At 28.4% G+C, this 16,337-nt stretch overlaps 1 protein-coding gene across 1 annotated transcript; it reads left to right on the forward strand.

Moving 5' to 3' along the window:
• The first annotated feature begins 13,561 nt into the window (after positions 1-13,561).
• On the forward strand, positions 13,562-14,561 carry LOC100201051 (pre-mRNA-splicing factor ISY1 homolog). The gene has a single exon (XM_065818562.1). The coding sequence runs from the start codon at positions 13,615-13,617 to the stop codon at positions 14,437-14,439; it is 825 nt and encodes a 274-aa protein (XP_065674634.1). The 5' UTR covers positions 13,562-13,614; the 3' UTR covers positions 14,440-14,561.
• The last annotated feature ends 1,776 nt before the right edge of the window (positions 14,562-16,337 follow it).

A 16,337-nucleotide genomic window follows, 5' to 3' on the forward strand; every position in this document is an offset into this window, starting at 1 on the left:
AACTAAAAAAAAACCTTCTATTTTTAAACAAGTTTGCAATTTGACAAACTATTATAACTATTCCAAGATGATTTTACAGCAAATTTTTCATTCCTCTGTGCATAATCATCAGAGGCTTCATGCAAGCAACATGTTGCTTTTACGCATGCAGACTTTTACGTTAGATGTTAAACATCTAACATTAAAGTCTACGGCTACAACGTGGTTGAAGACAAAAAAAAGTTCATGCACGTTTTACAAAGTGCTTGCATGTTTTACAAAGTGCTTGAACCAAGTAACTAAAATATCACTTCAGTGGCGGATGCAACATTTTTTGATGTTTGAGAAGCAATTTTTGTTCTATGTCTTTAACTTCTGTCCTGTCAGTTGTTACCTAAATTAGGTAACTACTGCCCTTTAGAGGCAGTAACTATCTAAATTTTGGGTAATTTTTGTTTCCAGGCTTCAACCTTAGCAATTTTTTGCAAAGTACCATTTGAAATAAATACAAATTTACAAATGTTTGGAGTTTGCTCCATGTCTTGTTGGTTCAATTTCGTTAGAGCGAAAAATTTACTGTTTTCTATTAAGATTGATTAACAATTAGAAAAGTTTTTTTAATAAAAACGAGTTTAATACATATTTTAATATAAGTAGTAAAATAATAATATAAAATTGGTAAATATTAAATTTAAAAATATTAATCTAAATTATTTTTTAAAATTTAATTTGATGCAACGTTTTAAAACGAAAATAAAAACCAAGCTGTTTTGTTAAAAAAAAAAGAATAAAGAAAAAATTTGCTAAAATATCTTTTCGCTTTTAAACTTTTCATGACCCGCTACTGTCTGGTTAGTTATCTCAAACATCAAAAAATACTTGATCCATCCCTGTAGTTTGCATCCAAGCTAATTAATGACAAATAGCAATCGAACTAGTTAGTGCAGTTTCCATTAGGGGTGACAAAAAACTGTCTGACGCATCAACGCATCAATTTTTATTGTAATTAACTGCCCATCTCAGCAGCAATTAGACATCCAACCTTCTTCTTTTCACAATTAGCACTTTTGATAACTTATTTGACGTTGTGTTGCCCGTTTCATCGATATCATTACCTCAATCTGAAAAAAAGTGATGCTTTTCCTGCAATAATTTCAATAAATCAAAAAATATTTCAATACATTATACTACTACTTCAGGAAGAGTCCTGTGCTCTCCTTGTAGTAATAATATATAGCAAAAAAATAGGGCCGTAGAAAAAAATAAATAAACATATTCTTTATAGCCTTCCATAATTTGCACAATATCTACTAAGTAAACAAGAAACATCAAAGTTCAAGATTGTTTTGAAGAGAATTAATCTTTTCCCTACTATTATCAAAGCATGAAAAATCATTACAGAACTTCCTATGACTCAATCTACCATTGAGCAGATTTATATTATTTTTACTATTTTTTTTTTAATTAATTATTTTGGGTGTCTCAAGAAGTCCGGTCTTATCACAGAGCATTGCGAAAGAATCTGAATTTAGATTTACGAAAGAATCTGAATTTAGATTTACTTGAATACAAAAAAACAAAGGCGTTAGAACTTTTTTCAATATTATGCTTAAAAATGGATTTATTCCAACTAAAAATAAACCTACTCAAATTACAAAAAATACTGCTACTTTAATTGATCAAATTGTAATTAATAATTTCAAAAACATAAAAATTGAAACTGGAATATTTATTACAGACATATCTGATCATTTTTCGGTTTTAAAACAACACAAAAATCGTCAAATCAACCTTCTAAAAAAGTAAAAACTAAAAAATGAGTAATTAAGAACGCTTCTCTTGTGACATTTATTAGCCTTTTATGGACTACAAACTGGGAATCTGTTTTGAAAACAAAAAATGTTAATGAAGCTTATGATAAATTTTATCATACATTTGAATGTCACTACAATAAAGCATTCCCAATAACAACTAAATTTATTAAAACAAAAACTCTTCAAAATCCCTGGATAACACCCATAATCATGAAATCTTTGAAAAAAAAAGCAACGTTTGAATGAGAAGTTCATTAAAAAAAGAACTTTTAAAAAATTAAACAAACTATAAAAACTATAATCGTCATTTTGTGACGATTGTAAAGCGCTTAAAAAAGTTTTACTATAGTAACCAATTACCAAAATACAAAAATGATGTACAAAAAACTTGGAACATAATAAAAAGAGGTTATAGGTAAAAAAAGATATGAATATTAGTCGTTTACCAAAAAAACTAATTATAAATGACTGTGAAATTATTAACGACGCAATAATTGCTAATTCGTTTAACCATGCATTTGTTAGCACAGGTCCAAGTTTAGCATCAAAAATAAATAAAAGTAAAACTTGCTTCAAATCATACCTAAACTCTAATAATACAATGGACAATAATATGCTAACAAAAACAGAATTGCTTGATGCCATGTACTTACTTAAACCATATAAAGGTAATGGAGTTGATGATGTAAGTAGTAATGTAGTAATTATTAAATCGATGCCTTATTTAAAAATTCCACTTTTGCATATTTTTACGTTCTCTTTAAACCAAGGAATCTTTACCGATAAACTTAAAGTTGCAAGGGTAATACCTATACTAAAATCAGGAGATGAGACTCCAAAAATCAGGAGATGAGTCTCCAATTACAGGCCTATCTCCATACTATCATGCTTTTCAAAGTTATTAGAACATATTATGTATAAAAGATTGTATTACTTTTTAGATGTAAAGAATATTCTCTATAGTAAGCAATATGGGTTTAAAAAGAGCCACTCTACTGATCAGGCTATTGTTTATCTTGTTCATGATATCTTTATCTTAATGTATATTTATTTATCATTTGATGAAAATAAATATACATTAAGTGTATTTATTGATCTCAGATCAAGGCTTTTGACACTGTCGATCATTACATTTTACTACCAAAATTTGAAAACTATGGTATTAAACATAAATATTGCATGGTTTAAAAGCTATTTGTCAAATAGAAAACAATACATTTCTTTTAATGAAGGTAAAACAACTAATATGAACATAACATGTGGGGTTCCTCAGGGATCTATATTAGGACCATTCCTATTTCTCATTTTTATTAATGATTTAAGCAAAGCTTGTACTGAACTAGATACAATTTTATTTGCAGATGACACAAATCTTTTTCATGCACATAATGATATAAATATTCTGTTTAAGTCAGTAAACAAAGAGCTATTAAATCTTACTGAATGGTTTAATGCAAACAAGTTATCTCTGAATGTTACCAAAACAAAATATACTTTTTTCCATTGTTTTCATGACCAAGATAAAATTCCTTTGAAACTTCCAAACTTTGGATTGCCAATCAGGACATAAAAAAAAAAACCACTTTAAAATTTCTCGGCGTACTTCTTGATGAAAATGTGTCGTGGAGAGACCACATACAATATTTCGAAAATACAATCTCAAGAAACATAGGCCTGCTATCCTGAGCTAAGCCTTTTTTAAATCCAACTTGCTTAAAGCTTTTATATTTCTCGTTCATTCATTGCCATCTTAATTATGCAAATAATGCTTGGTGCAGTACAAATAAAAATAAATAAAAAAACTATTTAATAAACAAAAGCATGCAATCAGAATCATTTCCAATGTGGGCCGTTATACACACTCCCAAGAATTATTTGTTAATTTAAATATAATGAATGTCTATCAATTAAATGTCTATCAAATTCTTATATTTATGTTCAAAATTAATAAAAATATATCTCCTAAAGTATCTTACCCATTATTCAAAATAAATCAGAATCAATATCTAACCAGATTTTCAAATAACACTTATATTCAACCCAAAAGTTATTTTGCGGTGACTGAATTTTCAATTTCTACTGGAGGGCCGAAATTATGGAATAAAATATTAACTAATGAACTTAAAACAATTTCTACGCTTAATGAGTTTAAGAACAAATTGAAGCAAAAACTACTGATGAACGACGTAGCGCTCAGCTTTTTCTGAAGTTTTAATGATTGCTACTGTTAATCTTACCTAACAATTAGAGGTTTGTTATTATGGGCTTGACGATCTTAGAAAAGGATTGTGCCACTTGTTATTGCTTAAATTCTTCTTCTTTTTTTTTTTTCAAAAAAAAAATATATATATAAACTTATGGTTTATAAGAATTAAATAAGGTATATGCTGTTGTATAAAGAAAGCTTCAAGATTATGCGTATTTACTTGCATGCTTTTTAGTAATATAGTTTCTTTGTACTAATTCTTTTTTTCTTTCCGATGATTTTTATATTATTAAGTCTTTAGAAAAACGTTTTATATTATATAGTACTATATAATATAAATACAAATAGCAGAGGCAAGATTTGTTACGTTTTTTAATTTTTGTTGTCTTATATTTACGATATAGACTAAGGGGCTTGGTGATAAGACCAGTTATGTCTTCTTCTTGCTCCTGCTATTTGTATTTATATTATGGTTTACGACTCTATTAAATGAAGTTACGTATCTAACAATTTATATGTTAAAATTAAATGTGACAAAAGTAGAAAACATTAAATTTCTGACCGCCTGAAGTTTGTGTGTTATCAACACTTTAGATGTTCAAAATTATCCCACGTAAGGTCAGGTTATCCTGCTACTGGTAACTTGTACCTTAGTACAATCTGCTTTATGTCTTCATCGTAGGATACGCTATCGTAGGATATGCAAAGGCTAGGAGAAGCCAACTCCAACTTAAAATACCCTCTGCCTTAGGGCTCTTGGTTGAGTAAAGGCTAGAGATGGTGTTTCAATTAAAATACTTACCTTGGGAAGATGTTAAACGCATCCGGCTACTGTCTAATATAAGGCTCCCTAGGCAAAGAATTAAGGGATAAACAGATTCTATCTGTTGACCAGCCTCGCACCCCTTCTTCATCTATTAGGCTGGCGCAGATCTATTAATAATAAATTGTTTCCAGTTTAAGATGTTGAAAGCTGGATCTTCTTGACTCAATGCATGAGTTTTTCTCGTATCACTGTTTTTATGACTAGGCAACTCATTCTATATCTCTCCTAATGAGGATACAGCTCTAAAACTCAGTTTTATGTTTCTGAGGCCGGCTGGTAGTCAGGTTTTATGAACTCATTGGTAGCTCTCAGAGAGGCTGATTTCACCAACAGCTGTAAAATATCAGAGTACTAAAGTACCATGTTGCGCATGAATGGTGTCCCTGTTTGTATTTATGGTGTGCATTGTCGAGACCACATTTTGAGCCCTTTGTTACGGCTCTGGGTTTATTAATAGTAAGGGTGTACAGAGTACTAGTCATGGTTTGAGTCAAGTTCTTAAACAAATTTAAAAATGACTAAAGTACCAAAAACTCTAAAACACAAAAACCCATTGTCATCACTAAGTTCTCTAAACCTATAATTCACTAACATTAAAGGTCTTTGAAGTAACTTTTCTTCTGTTGAATCTTATTTCTTGCAAAGTTCACTAGACCTACTTGCTCTTTGTGAGATTAATTTGAGTTCGGCTGTCTCATCTTACAATCTTAGTGTTGGTGGTTATCTTCCTTTAATTCTTAAAGACTCCAATAGTCACATGCTTGGAATGGGCATTTACATTCGTAAAAATTCACACATTTGTCGAGAAAACATGTTTGAATCCACCAACTATTCTTTCATGTGCTTTTGTTAAGTACCACTTCACTCTATCGCCTTTATATATATATTTTTTAACTTGACTTTCACTTCACTTCACTTCATTTGCCTTTTCCTTTGTTCTATATTGCTCTACTTCATTTCAAGACTATTTTTGATGTTATTTCTGATCAAATTGACCAAGCCCTCTCTCTTAATCCATCAGCCAATATCTTTGTTGTTGTTGACTTTAATATTCATCACACTGAATGGTTGGCTCTAGTGTCAGTGACTCTGCAAGCGTTGAGGCCCATAACTTTTGCCTTTCTCAGTATCTAACTCAAATAGTCGTTTTCCCGACCACCCGAATCATTTACCTCCTCTACTCGCCTTATGTCTTGTTTTGTGATCCTAGTCAGTGCTCAGTTTCTTCACATTCATCCTTTTGCGCTTCTGATCACGGTTTGATCTCTTTAAAACTATTATCTCATTCTTCTTCATCATCAGAATGCCCCTATCATCGTACCTCTTCAAACTACCTTAAAGCTGACTGGGACTCTTTACGTGATTTTCTCTGTGATGGCCCTTGGGTAAAAATTTTTCGTCTTCCTGCTGATAAATGTGCTTTTTGCCTAACTTTTTGGATTTAGGCTGGCATGAAATATTTTATTCCCTCTGAACGATTCCAAGTTAAGCTTCACTATTCTCCATGATTTTCCTCACATTGTGCTGCTGCAATTTCCAATAGAAACCGTTACTTCCATATCTATCAGCATAACAATTCTCCAGAAAACTGACGTCAGTTTACTATTGCTAGAAACCATTGTAAAAAGGTTTTGCCTAACGCCAAAGCTGGCTATTCTCAGGTCATGAAATTACGTATTTGATCACAAAAATCAGGCTCTTGTGACTTCTGAAGAATCTTTTACAGCATCAGTAATAAGGGCAAATCTGTTATTCCACCTCTCTTGTACGGTTCAGATTTTGTCACCTCACCTAAAGACAAAGCTGAATTGTTTGCTAGAAACTTTTCATCAATATCTCTTGTTTCCACTAGTTGCGTTCTACCTGATATAGCCGTAAAACAGGTTGATCTATTGTTGTTTTCCAGTCTGCTGTAAAGCAGCATCTGTTATCCCTATTTTCAAAAATTCGGAAGAGCAATATGATTCGTCTAACTACCGTCCTATTAATCTTCTTCCTATCATATGCAAGGTTTTTGAATCTTTGATTAACAAACACTTAATCTCTCATCTTGAATCTAATAAATTACTTTCTGATCATCAATATGTATTTCAATCTTCTCATTCTACAGCTAATTTGCTAACAGTAAAAACCGATAGGTTTTATCATACATTAAATAGGTTTTATCATACATTAAGGCCATCGCTCTTGACATTTCTAGAGCTTTTGATAAAGTTTGGCATGCTGGTCTTCTCCTTAAGCTCTCTTCATACGGTGTATAAGGCAACATCTTTCTGACTATTGAATCCTTCCTTTTCAATCGTAGTATAAAATTTGTCTTCGATGGACAACACTCTTCTTCATATCCTGTAACTTCAGGGGTTTCTAAAGGATCTATCCTTTGCCCTATACTCTTTTTAATTTACATTAACGATCTTCCAGATATTCTGACATCTAAGATGGCATTGTTCGCTGATGATGCTACCATTTATTCTTGTCTTGATAAAAAACCAACACTCTCTGATTGCTTAGAGGGTGCATTTGAGCTTGAAAAGGATCTTATTTTCTGCTACAGCATGGGGCTTACAGTGGCTGGTGAACTTTAATTCAGATAAAACTCAATTTTTTTCAGCCAATCGTTATAGCATTAATTTAGATCTTCCTATATTTATGAACGGTAATTTACTCAATGAATCATCTACCCTTCATCTTCTAGGATTAACACTTACTTCCAATCTTTCTTGGAAACCATATATTAAATCCATTGCATAATTAGCATCTACTAAGGTTGCATATCTTTATCGTGCTCGACAATTTCTTACTCCGTATTCTATTCTTTATCTCTATAAATCTTAAATCTGCGCTTGTATTGAATACTGTTGCCATATCTGGGGCGGATCTTCGAATGATGTCCTTTCTTTCTTTAATTTAGACAAGGTTCAAAAACGCATTGTAAACATAGTTGCACCTGCTCTTGCAGCCAACCTCCAACTGTTATCACATCGTCGTAATGTTGCTTTTTTTTTTTTTCTACAAATATTATAATGGGCACTGCTCTAAAGAGCTAGCGTCTCTTGTGATATCTACTAAAATACATTCTCGTGTTACTCGTCAGTCAATTAAGTCTTATCATTTTACTGTGACTGTTTCTACGTGCTGTAAAAGTTCTTATTCATCTAGTTTTTTTCCTCGAACATCAGTTCTTTAGAATTCGCTTCCTTTAACTTGCTTGCCTGAATCATATAATTTGCAATCTTTTAAGCCGTCTGTCAATCGTTATCTTGCTCTATAAACTTCATCTTTTCTCTTCCAGTAACATCTGACTCTATTAAATGGTTGCTTGCTGTCTTGTTGGAAGCAAAGATGTTTAAAAAAAAAAAAAAAGGTTAGTTTGTTATTTCCCCGCGGATATAAACAAATGAAATACGATTAATCTATTGAGGTTGTATTGACATACCAAAAATAAAATTCGTGCTAAAAACTCCTTTATTATGGTACTTTGCAACAACAACATAGTAGCTACATAGTATCCATAGTAGCTACATTGTATCCATAGTAGCTACATTGTATCCATAGTAGCTACAACAAGAATATTTCTCAAACAAAAAATTAGATGAAATTATACGAAAAAGTTAAGATCAATTTATTGGAAACAATGAGCGCAACTTCACTAAGCTAATATACGTCTGGAACTGAGTATGGGACCCCCTCTCAGTAGGCAAAAAGAAATTGTCAATCATCTTTTTCTTTCATGCCGTTTTGACCATGTTCGAAGTTACCCCGCGTTTGCCATTACCCCACTCTCCTCTATATAATGATAAGCGATTTTAGTTAGTAGAAACAAAAGTAACGGAATTAAAATAGTTATATATAAAACTAGAAGTAATCTGTGAGTTGTGTAGTTGTAGAGCTGAACTGCCAACATATAGTTGTGTCATCAAACTACTCGTACATACTCAAACACTACTAACACATATCATTGTGTAATTAAAAACTAAAAAGGCGCACCAGTTTAGTAATATAAAATATATATCATATAATTATTTAAAATAATTATATGATAATTATACAAAATATAAATTAAAAAAATCATATTTATGCTTGAAACATAACTATCAATATTTAAACTTAAATAAGAAACATAATTGTCAAGTTTCCAAATATTCATATAAATGTTTATTAATTTCGTTCCTATCTTGAATGGTCAAAACTGATTTTAAAAAATTTGCCGAAAAACGCTATCCGGTTATATTTTGAGATTAATTAACTTATTGAGATGTTTAGAACAGGAGTCCTGGTACCAAACTTTATTTAAAATATAAAAGTTAGTAGTAGAGAGTGACATGGGGACGGGTTTTTGTCCCCATCCCCACCCCGCTACCACAGAGGTAGTCCCCATCCCCACCCTATTACCGCAGAAGTTGTCCCCATCCCTACCCTATTCGTGCATTTCGTTGAGGTTTCCCCGCACTGTCCCCGCCAGCGAAATCATTACTTCTATCAAATATTACAACATATTATAATAATCCCTTTGATACTAATATACATTTTCATTTTTTAAAAACATTTTATAACGCATACAGAAGACAAATATAAATGTATTAATAAAAAATGTAGAAGAAAAAAATGCATTTTAGAAAACATAAATATGTGAATTTATTGTAATACTGTTATTAAATGAGCATTTAAAATTATCTTTAATATTAAATGTAAAAATAAATAGAATTTAAAAAAAAACAGCAAATAATTAAATACTAAAAAAAAGTAGTTTTTACATTGGAATATGTTTCATATTCATTTTTATTCATTTATGATGAAACAAAAAATATGTGAAACAAAAATGTTATTTAAATTATTATTTTTTTAATCCATGAATAAAAAGGAGATTATTCACTGTTTCTGTGTTTAGTTGTGTACGCCTGTCTTCAATTGTGCGACCTGCAAATGAAAATACACGTTCAGATGATGTTTCTGTAGCCGGTATTGCAAGAAGAAAGCGAGCAATTCTGGACAGTTTCGACCAAATGCTTGTTTTTTGCTTCCAGAAAGTGAGCAAGTCTTGCGATGAATCTGTGCTCAGCATATATGCATCTCATCTGTTGTATTGGTTTCGGGTGTGCTAGCATTTAGTTCAGTTTTATCTTGTGTTGAAATTTTTTCTCTGTTTGATGATAGGCCTATTCCAGAAAAAAATCCAGGCATACTTGAAAGACTTCTAGTCCTATCATCTATATGTCTAATGCAGGCCTTCATGTAAGCCTTTAAGCCACTAGTGCCGTCACGAGATTTCCACTTTAAAAGTGAGTTATAGTTTAAACATTTAACATGTGAAGCAAACATGCCGCCGACTTCAACCTTTTGAAAATTAGACCAGACATCACTTGTTCCAGAATTTTTAATAGAAGTTATTCTAGTCGATTTTGAAATTATTAGTTTTTCTATGTCTCGTTTGTCCAAAGGCAAAAAAGTAATATTGAAAAATAATTTTTGAAACATGTTTTAAAAAAGTCATTACCGTTACCGTGGTATTACCGCAAATATTGTCCCCATTAATACGGTATTACCGCAAACATCGTCCCCAATACCGCAGTATTACCCTCACTTATTTTAAAACTACCTCATTTCCGCGGTAAAAACCGCAGTTTACCGCGGTAATAGCGCGGTAACCGTCTCCATGTCACTGTCTAATTAGTAGTAAAAGCGTCTTATGACTTATCTCACGTGACTTAGTCATGCTGATCAAGCTAACAACGCAATAATCAAATGAAAATTGAATCCCGGGATCTCCATCAGAAGTGTACAGCCGTTAAATGGTACTTAATCAAAACTTTACAAAGTTAGATCTAAATCAAATCTAACCGTAATGGATAATAATCTAAGCTTGGTTAGAGTATAAGCGTATAATACCGGTAGTTGATTTTTGTTTTACTTAAATATTAGTTTTACGATTGCTCATATTTTAGACAAGCAATTTTTAAAGTTAGGAAAAGATTTTAATGATAATAAGAAAGATCTATTAAAAAAAAAAAAACAGATATAAAGCGAAATTTTTTCAATAAAGTTTTTTCACATTTTCTTTTAATTCAAATTTGCTTACTTATATTTATTTAGTTTGCTTACTATAATTTTTATCGATCATTATCGCAGTTTTATGAAAAGTTTCTTTTTAAAAGTTCTTTTAAAGAAAAAAAGTCAAAAGTACTTGTTTTGATTTTGATTGTCATTTCGTAGTAATTGATTATTTTGAAATTTTTATGTTCCTATCAAAAATTTCCAAATTTTTAATATATACTGTTGACTATTTACAGCCTTTATAATTTACTTTTTGATTTATTCCTCTATGTTTTGTGTGTGTTTTTTAAAAAAAAAAAAATATTTTTTAATAAGTTTTTGTTGCATATATTAAATTTTTATTGTTTTATACTAATTATTTTTTTAAATAAGTATTTGTTAATTAAAGTAATAGGAATTTAAAGTTTAAACCCAGTAGCTAGATGCTATAACATAATACAATAATATGAAAGCTTTATTTAAATGCCTTGATGCAACAATGACCTAACCATTTAATCAACAATTCAAAATAGTTCTTAATAAAGAGTTTTATTAAATTGTAAATTATATGCAGATTATTGTCAATAAATTTGGGGTTTATGGTACATATTTAAAAGCTAACCTGTTTTATTGTTTCTTGGTTTATATTTTTTAGGCTTTAAATTGATTATGCTTATTTTTTAACCAGGTTAAGTGATATCTTTAAAAAATACTGATTCTTAGCTATATCTTTTACAATCTACTATATATTACAAAATGCATTGTATTTTTAAAACATTTTTATTATCAGGATATCCTGATATATCAAATAAACAGTAAAGTTTTTTATTTGAATTGTTGCATGATATATATATATATATATATATATATATATATATATATATATATATATATATATATATATATATATATATATATATTCAAATGTCTAATAATGTTTGTATAATTTATTGTCTAATAATTTCTTTCTTATTTTACTAAATGTATTTGTCATAATTTTTTTTTCAATGTATTTTTGTAATTATTTTTGTATGTAAAGTTTCAACATCTTTAAAAGTTATAGTTGTTTGAAAAGTTAAAGACTTAGATTTTAGTTTGTTTCTGGAATCTTATTAAAATTTTTCAAATTTTTAAAATATTGTTTACCATATTTGATTCCTAAAACTTGTATCTTTGTATTTTTAACAAAAGTAATATATATTAAAAATGATAAACCATTATATTTTTTTGTCAGAAAAATCAGACTTAATTCAGAAAAATTAAGCTTTTTTCAAAAAAAATTAGACAGTTTTTATAAATCTCTGATTTATTTCATAAATCTCTGATTTATTTCATAAATCTCTGATTTATTTCATAAATCTCTGATTTATTTCATAAATCTCTGATTTATTTCATAAATCTCTGATTTATTTCATAAATCTCTGATTTATTTCATAAATCTCTGATTTATTTCATAAATCTCTGATTTATTTCATAAATCTCTGATTTATTTCATAAATCTCTGATTTATTTCATAAATCTCTGATTTATTTCATAAATCTCTGATTTATGAAAATTCAGAATTAAGCATGACTTGACTCTAAGGAAAATAAGCCTAAGAAAATATTATATAGGGTTTTCAAAATTTAAAAAAGAATCTAAATCTAATTATTTTATAAATGCAGAAAAGTTTTTTTTGGATTGTCTGATTATTTTTTAATGTTGTTAATGTTTAATATGTTTGTTTCTGTATAATTTATTCATTTTTCTTATAACAGCGTCACAAAGTATAGATCTGCTCTTTTTTATTTTCATATTTATTATTTAAGATCTTAAAATAAGAATTTATTTTTTACTGAATTTCCTAAAGAATTGTTAAATAAGTTGCCAGATATCAAATAAAAACTCTAAAAAAAAAGTTTCTTAAAGTTCTTTTTTATGTGTATAATTTTCTTTTAAAGTATTTTAAAGTTAACTTTTAAATTTTAAATTTACTATCCAGGATTTTTAAATTTTATAAAATTTATCTGAGATGATGTCACATGACCTATATTTTAAAACTTTATAGTTCTTCTAGTATATTCAATCTTTTCCTTTTTAAATATGTAAATCTTGTTATATATATTAAAAAAAAAATGTTTCTTAAAGTTTCTGTGAATTACTATTACTATATTGATTTTTAGGTATAAAAGTGTTTATTTTTTTTAAGTATTAAAGTATTTTTTTTTATTTATAAAGCTTTATAAAAACTTTTTTTTAAAAAGCGTTCAAAATCATTCTATAACAAATGAAGCAAATAAATTTGCCTTATTTATTGATTTTGTAATCATTGGTGTACTGTTTTCAAATATCTTTGATTTATTTTATGCATTTATCTAATTTGTTTAGCATTTCATGTACAACTATATCTTTTAAGTTTAAAATTTTGTTTTTTTGTGTTTTATACATTAGAATTCAGTGGTTTTTTATTTATTAGTAAGTGGATTGGGAAAATGTCATTTGAAAATAATCAGAAAACAATAATAAATAATAGTAATAATATAAATGTAAATATTGAAACAGTCTTAAACATAAAAAACTAGTTAATAATTTAAAGTTCTAATCTTTCTACAAACTATTATACAAAGTTCAATCTTGCAAATGAAGAGGCCTAATTACAATTTAAAAAGTACAAGATTTCAAAATTTCATTTTTTAATGTAATAAAATATTTCATTATAATTAAAAAAACTTTAAAAATTGTTTTTAATTATTTTCATGAATAGTACTTAATATAATAAGATGGCTCGAAGTGCAGAAAAAGCCATGGCAATTTTGTCTCGTTGGACAGCCATGGTTAATAGCGAAGATAAACCGCAAGATAATGCACGTCGTCCTTTTCTTGCAACTGAGTGTAATGACCTTAAAGAAGCTGAAAAATGGAGACGACAAATTATTCGAGAGGTTTCGAAAAAAGTAGCTCAAATTCAAAATGCTGGCATGGGAGAATTTAGAATTCGAGATTTAAATGATGAAATTAATAAACTTTTAAGAGAAAAGAGACATTGGGAAGATCGTATTGTAGAGCTTAATGGTCCAAATTATGCTAAAATTGGACCAAAAATGTTAGATCATGAAGGGAAAGAATTACCTGGTAATCGAGGCTATAAATATTTTGGAGCAGCACGTGACTTACCTGGTGTAAGGGAGTTATTCGAGCAAGACCCGCCAAAAGCGCCGCGTAAGAATCGAGCAGAGCTATACAGATTTGTTGATGCTGATTACTACGGTTACAGAGATGATGATGATGGATTGATTATACCTCTTGAGAAAGAGGCAGAAGAAAAAGCTCGTAAAGAAGCTGTGACTGATTTTGCTAAAAAGTTAGATTCTGAAGGCATTGCTTTTGAAGAAAAAGATGATAATATATATTTAAATTTAAATTTTGATAATGATGAAAACACAGACAATATTGATAAATCTTTTGTTTCTCATGTTCCAGTGCCTAGTCAAAAAGAAGTAGAGGATATGCTAGTAAGGCATAAAAAACAAGAACTTTTAGACAGATATGCAAGTGATATACTTAAAGCTCAAAGTTCAGAAGCTAAAGCTTTAATGGGCTTGTAGCTTTTATAACATGTCTAACCTGTTATAATATCATGTATTAATAATATGTGTAATAAATTAATGTAAATTTATTAACAAAGTTTGTTTAAACCTAAAATATTTTTTTAATATATGAAATCATATAATCTGGATCCATGTTAAATAATCCAATGGCTTTATGTGAACTACCTCATTTTTTGTTAAAACTTGTTGGAAAAATGTACATCACTGAGATAAGTATATCTTGAAAGTTCAACTTTCAAACTTTAAATGTTTCTCACAAAGTTATTATTTTGTTTTACAAAGTTTTACCTTTTGCAATTTCTTGCATTATTTATAAGAATAAATTTTTGTAGCAAAAAAGAATTTCAAAGTTTTGATAATATTAATATGAAATTTTGAGTTGCAATTAAGGTAAAATTTTATTCTTAATTTGATTGTCCAAAAAAATGTATAATTTGTTTGTTAGTTAGCTGTGTATTTCAACTTTCTTTTTTTAGTTTGAAAGCTGTATTATAGACATGTATCTGTAATACAGTTGAATTTAAAGTAAAATTTTTTATATAAAAAATATATAAATTTATACTCTATACTTAGCATAAATATTATAAAACCTATAATGCAACCTAATAAATACATTTTAAAAACAGTTTCTAAATCATTTGGCAGGTATCACCATAATCATTTATATGTTCAGAATTTAAAAACAAAACTTGTAGGTAAAATTTTCCAACATCAAAATCTTATTGGAAAATAATTTACTGATGTAGACTTAATATTAAAAAATATAAAGTCTGTTTCAGTATATTATTTTTAATATGTTATTATAAAAACATTTACAAATAAATAATATAAAACAAAAAATTTAAAGTTGAAATAAAAGTTATTATTTTGTTTTCTACTTATCTAGTATTTTATATTCTATTTTTTGTTATTACTTGGTCTTTTTCATTGCTTGGTCCTTCACTTCATTGCTGAGGTCAAGATTTTGATATTGGAAAATTTTACCCGCTAATTTTGCTTTAAAATTCCGAACATATAAATATTCATGTTGACACCTGCCAAATGGTTTAGAAACTAGAAACTGTTTTTAAAATGTATTTATTGGGTTTTCAAGATGTAGAAGAAAAATACATTAAATTAATCAATATATTTTCACTTTGATAGCTGCACATATATTAGGAACAATTACAAACAGTTATAAACTGATGAGACACTAGGACCTAGTTAAATATAGTCTTGATTGTAGTTTTTTGTGTAATGGAAAAACTTTTTTTTTTAGCAATTCTGAAAGAAATAAACTTGAAGACTTTGTAAATTAATACTAAATTGTATTATATTTCAAAATTTGTGAAAATTAGCTTACCTATTGTAAAAAAAAAAGTTGCTTTTGTTACTGGGGTATTCTACAAAAAGTAGGACAAATTAGGTTCTAGATTTGTAACCCACCCATTTATATTTTCTTTATACTTTGTAAAAATTGTCATCTATATCACATAGATTACTTAGCAAAAATTCAGCAATAATATCAAATGGGTTTTTAATTACTTTAAAATCACCTATTTTTTGAAAAATTTGTTTGTTTAGCAGTCATTTTGATTTTACTGTAGTTTTGTTTTACATGTTACTGTACAACTAAAAATGTGATCAAGCTAAAAATTAGCACCAGTATAGTTTTAAAGATTGCTACTACAGTATAGTTTTCTTAGGTTTCAAAAAATAATTTCTATTTTTTTGCAATCTAAGAAAACATATATATTAATTAAAACAGTTGTAATATAATGTAATTAAATTATATTATTATTTTATTAGTTTATATGTTAATTTAGCAATTTCTTATAAAAAATTGGATAAGTTTACTAATGATGACCAGTTTAGTCACGTTTAAAGCTTTTTTAAATATTTTTTATAAGATCTAA

Source organism: Hydra vulgaris, chromosome 14 (assembly GCF_038396675.1).
Source record: "Hydra vulgaris chromosome 14, alternate assembly HydraT2T_AEP".
NCBI lineage: Eukaryota > Metazoa > Cnidaria > Hydrozoa > Anthoathecata > Hydridae > Hydra > Hydra vulgaris.